This window comes from Apium graveolens, chromosome 8 (assembly GCF_009905375.1).
Source record: "Apium graveolens cultivar Ventura chromosome 8, ASM990537v1, whole genome shotgun sequence".
NCBI classification, from domain to species: Eukaryota; Viridiplantae; Streptophyta; class Magnoliopsida; order Apiales; family Apiaceae; genus Apium; species Apium graveolens.
The window spans coordinates 106,326,621-106,330,999 of NC_133654.1; the positions used below are offsets into that span (position 1 = coordinate 106,326,621).

The 4,379-nt window shown below is 47.1% G+C and overlaps 1 protein-coding gene across 1 annotated transcript; it reads left to right on the forward strand.

Annotated features, from left to right (window-relative positions):
* The first annotated feature begins 2,418 nt into the window (after positions 1 to 2,418).
* Positions 2,419 to 3,681, forward strand: LOC141679837 (uncharacterized). The gene has a single exon (XM_074486220.1). The coding sequence runs from the start codon at positions 2,419 to 2,421 to the stop codon at positions 3,679 to 3,681; it is 1,263 nt and encodes a 420-aa protein (XP_074342321.1).
* Positions 3,682 to 4,379: the final 698 nt, after the last annotated feature.

Sequence of the window (4,379 nt, forward strand, 5' to 3'; positions counted from 1 at the left end):
GACCAAGAAGGAACCCAAGCCGGAACCGGAGTGGACACCACTCAACAGGCCCCGGGCCGACATTTTGTGCGAAGTCAAGGTCAAGCCATTTTACTATCCGCCGAAACCCTTGCTGGCGCCTCCCGAAAACAGGGACCGTGACAAGCATTGTGGCTATCACATGGATCATGGCCATACCACTGAAAACTGTTTCTCCCTCAAGATGTTCATAGAAGACCAGATCAAGAAAGGAAACATGAACCAGTATCTTCAAAGGGGGTCAAATGACAAAGACAGAGCCCCGGGAAGAGGCAAAAATGTGGTGAATGTTATTTTCGGAGGCACAGCCTCTCCACCCCGGAGCCCGGACCAGGAGAATGATGTGATGATGATCCAGAGTCTGGATGACGAGCCGATCTACTTCTCTTACTCTAATTATGAGGGGCTCGATCCGAACCACAATTTGGCATTGGTGGTGACCCTTGACGTCACAAACAACGAGGTAAAAAGAATTCTAGTTGACAATAGTTCCTTTGCTAATATTGTATTTGAGAACACACTTAACATGATGGAGCTCGACCACCTCCGAATGGACCCCTGTCTTGAAGATCCCTTGTACAGATTTGGGAACACGATGATTCCAATCCGGGCATCATTTATCTCCCCATCATCTTTGGAACCGCAACCCGGCAGGTCTCTCATATGATGAAATTCTATGTGATAAGCGCAGCCTCCTCATACAACATGATCATTGGAAGGCCCACTATCACCAAGCTCAGGGTGATCCCCTCAACTATTCATTTAAAACTCAAATTCCCCACCCCAGGAGGCGTTGGAGAATTGAAAGGAGATAGGGAAATGGCAGGTAGATGCTATGGTCAAGCACTTGTTATGGCAGAAACGGAACTGGAAAACCGGAAGAAGATAATGTCCCTACCCAAGGGACAAAGCAGAAAGAAGCATCGAGAGCACCTTAGTAAAAGGGCCCGTTTGGATGTGAATATGATTGAAGACTCCGGATATGGAGTAACCAACGCTGATGCCCGGATTCAGAAATTTGTAGAAAGCAAGGAGAAGACGAAGGTAGAACCTGCCCAACAGACAATCGAGGTAGATTTGGAACCCGGGAACCCCACCTGGAAAATCAAGATTGGCAAAGGCCTGGAAACCACATTCCAGAAGGAGCTCATCGATCTACTAAAGGAATACGCTGCCGTATTCGCTTGGGTCCCGGAAGATATGCCGGGGATTGATGAATCCGTAGCCATGCACAGCCTGGACTAGATCCAAAGCAAAAACCAATCAAGCATAAATGAAGGAACTTTGCCCCGGAAAGACAACAGGCAATCGACCAAGAAGTCGAAAAGTTGTTAAAAACAGACATAATCTGTGAAATTAAGTATCCGGATTGGCTGGAAAACGTTGTGCTGGTCAAGAAACCCAATGGAAAATGGCGAATGTGTGTGGATTATACAAGCCTCAATTCGGCGTGTCCTAAAGACTCTTACCCCATGCCCAACATTGACCAGCTGATAGATGCGACCTCGGGCCATGTAATGCTAAGTTTCATGGACGCCTTCTCGGGATATAACCAGGTCAAGATGAATCCGGCAGATATCGCGAAGACGGTATTCATCACACACCTGATTGTCTACGCTTTTGTTATGATGCCATTTGGGTTAATCAACACCGGGGCAACATACCAGAAAATGATGAATACCATCTTCAAAGATCAGCTGGGCAGGAATATGGAATCTTATGTTGATGATATGATCTCTAAGTCGGTCACAATCCCAGAACACATCCAGGACCTTAGGGAGTGTTTCGACAACTTGAGGAAGTACAACATGAAGCTGAACCCAGAGAAATGCGCGTTCGGGGTTCCCTCCGGGAAGTTTCTTGGTTTTCTAGTCAGTGAAAGAGGGATAGAAGCCATCCCGGATAAGATCAAAGCTATAATGGAAATGTCGATCCCCCAAACTCAGAAGTACATTCAAAAGCTTGCAGGATGCCTAGCAGCACTTCGAAGATTTATCCCAAAGTTGGCAGAGAAATGTCTGCCTTTCTTCGAGCTGTTAAAAGGAGCCCAGAATAAAAAGCTGATCGACTGGACCCCGGATTTCCAAACAACGTTTGAGGAAGTCAAGCGACATCTGATGAACCCGCCTATTTTGTCAAAAGCAAAGCCCGGGGAACCCCTTTATCTCTGCATTACAGCCGGGGAAAAATTCGCACCGGCTCTTGTGCACCCAAGCAGGAAGCTAAGGCAATACTTCCAAGGCCGGTAAATCAGGGTAATCACTAATCAACCACTTCAAAATCATCCACAAGCCAGACACCTCCGGGAGGTTAGTCAATTGGGCAATCGAGTTGAGCCAGTTCAATATCAAATTTATCCCGAGGACAACCATAAAAGCCCAGACGTTGGCCGAATTCATCATGGAATGCACCTTTTCGGAAGTCCCAGAGACACCTAAACCCCGATCCAAAGAAGAAAAAGAGGCTAGTATCCGGGATTCTTGGACATTACATGTTGATGGTTCGGCTAAAGCCGAAAGGTCCGGAGCCGGCCTGATCCTCTCCAGCCCGGGCGGATTCACAATCCAGCAGGCCATAACCTTCGCCTTCAAAGCAACAAACAACCAGGCTGAATATGAAGCTCTACTCTCCGGACTCAGGTTAGCCAAATCCCTTGGAGTAAGGAATTTAACAATTTATAGTGATTCTCAGATTGTGGTAAGACAAACCAATGGTGAATATGTCACAAAAGATCCCAAATTGGCCCGGTATCAGGAAATGGTTAGAGCAATCCTGGAAACCATCCTGGACTCAACCATCTTGCAGATAAACAGAGAGGAAAATGCGAAGGCAGATGAACTGTCCAAGCTCGTCCAGAATACTTCAGATTTAAGCAGCTCGGTTTACTTCGAGGAGCTCGGAGCCCCCAGCACCGATCGGCCCGAGGTATTATGTATTAGTAGCCCGGATAACTGGATGACTCCTTACATAGCCTATCTTAAGGATGGCACCCTTCCGGAAGACCAGAACAAAGCACGGTACCTCAAGTATAAAGTTGCCCGCTTCTTTTTGGAAGATAATCAGCTATACCGACGAACTTTCTCTGCCTCGACTTTAAAGTGCGGTGATCCGGATGAGGCAGATTATTGTCTCCGGGAGGTGCACGAGGGAATCTGCGGGGATCATTTAGCCGCTAAAGCTCTAGCCTACAAGGTCATCAGACAAGGCTACTATTGGCCCACAATCCACGCCGATTCAGTTGCCCATGTGAAGAAATGCAGCAAGTGCCAAAAGTTCAGCAATGTGCCGAAACAAGGTTCAAGCCTCCCCGGGTCCGTTCTCTCTCCGATCTCATTCGCAGTCTGGGGAATTGACATCATGGGCCCTTTCCCTCGAGCAAAAGGGGATCTTCGTTATGTTCTCGTAGCAATTGATTATATGACCAAGTGGGCAGAAGCCAAGGCTATGAGAACCATCAATCAGCAAGACTGCATCAAATTTGTGGATACGATTGTGATGAGGTTCGGGATCCCAATGGTTTTAATCTCGGACAATGGGCCGCAGTTCGTGGCTTCGGATTTTGAAGCCTATCTCAAAGAGCTCGGGATAAGGCACAGAAAAGCATCTGTGCCCCATCCAGAAGGGAATGGACAGGTTGAGGTCACAAACAGAACCATACTCTGAGGTCTAGAAAAGAGACTGGAAGACTCTAAAAAGAACTGGCTGGATGAACTCCCGAAGGTTTTATGGTCATACAGAACTACCTCCCGGACGGGAACCGGAGAGACTCCATTCAAGCTTGCCTACGGTACAGAGGCCCGGTTACCGGTAGAAACCGGATCCCCCTCACATAGAGTGACCAACTTTGACGAGGTCTCCAATATAGAAGGCCTCAGAACCAACCTCGAACTCCTGGATGAAGTAAGAGATCGGGCCGTAGAAAAAATGGAAAGCTACAAGGAAAAAACAAAGCTCTACTTTGCGAAGAAGGCCAGGATAAGGGAATATGTGGTGGGAGATCTAGTGCTCCGGAACACTGAAGCCTCGGACCCAACTAATCAAGGGAAACTGCAGCTGAACTGGGAAGGCCCTTATATAATCAGGGAAGTGATTCGTCCGGGAACTTACAAGCTGAACTACCTCAGCGGGACCGAGGTCCCTAACACCTGGCACGGAACCCGGCTAAGGAAATTCTACCAGTAAGAGAAAGGTGCACATTCTGGGAACACCTCTACATTTATTCTATGATATTTAGATGTAAAGACTATTCATATTCGCCCCAGAATGTAATTTTTGCTTTCGATATGAATGAAAAACTCTACTTTAAGCGTTCCATAATTTGAATCAATTTCATTATGCTGCTTATTTATCTACCATCAGAC

Bases quoted from the DNA above. Each gene is read 5' to 3' on its own strand.
- LOC141679837 (XM_074486220.1), top strand. From the start codon at position 2,419: ATGGAATGCACCTTTTCGGAAGTCCCAGAGACACCTAAACCCCGATCC.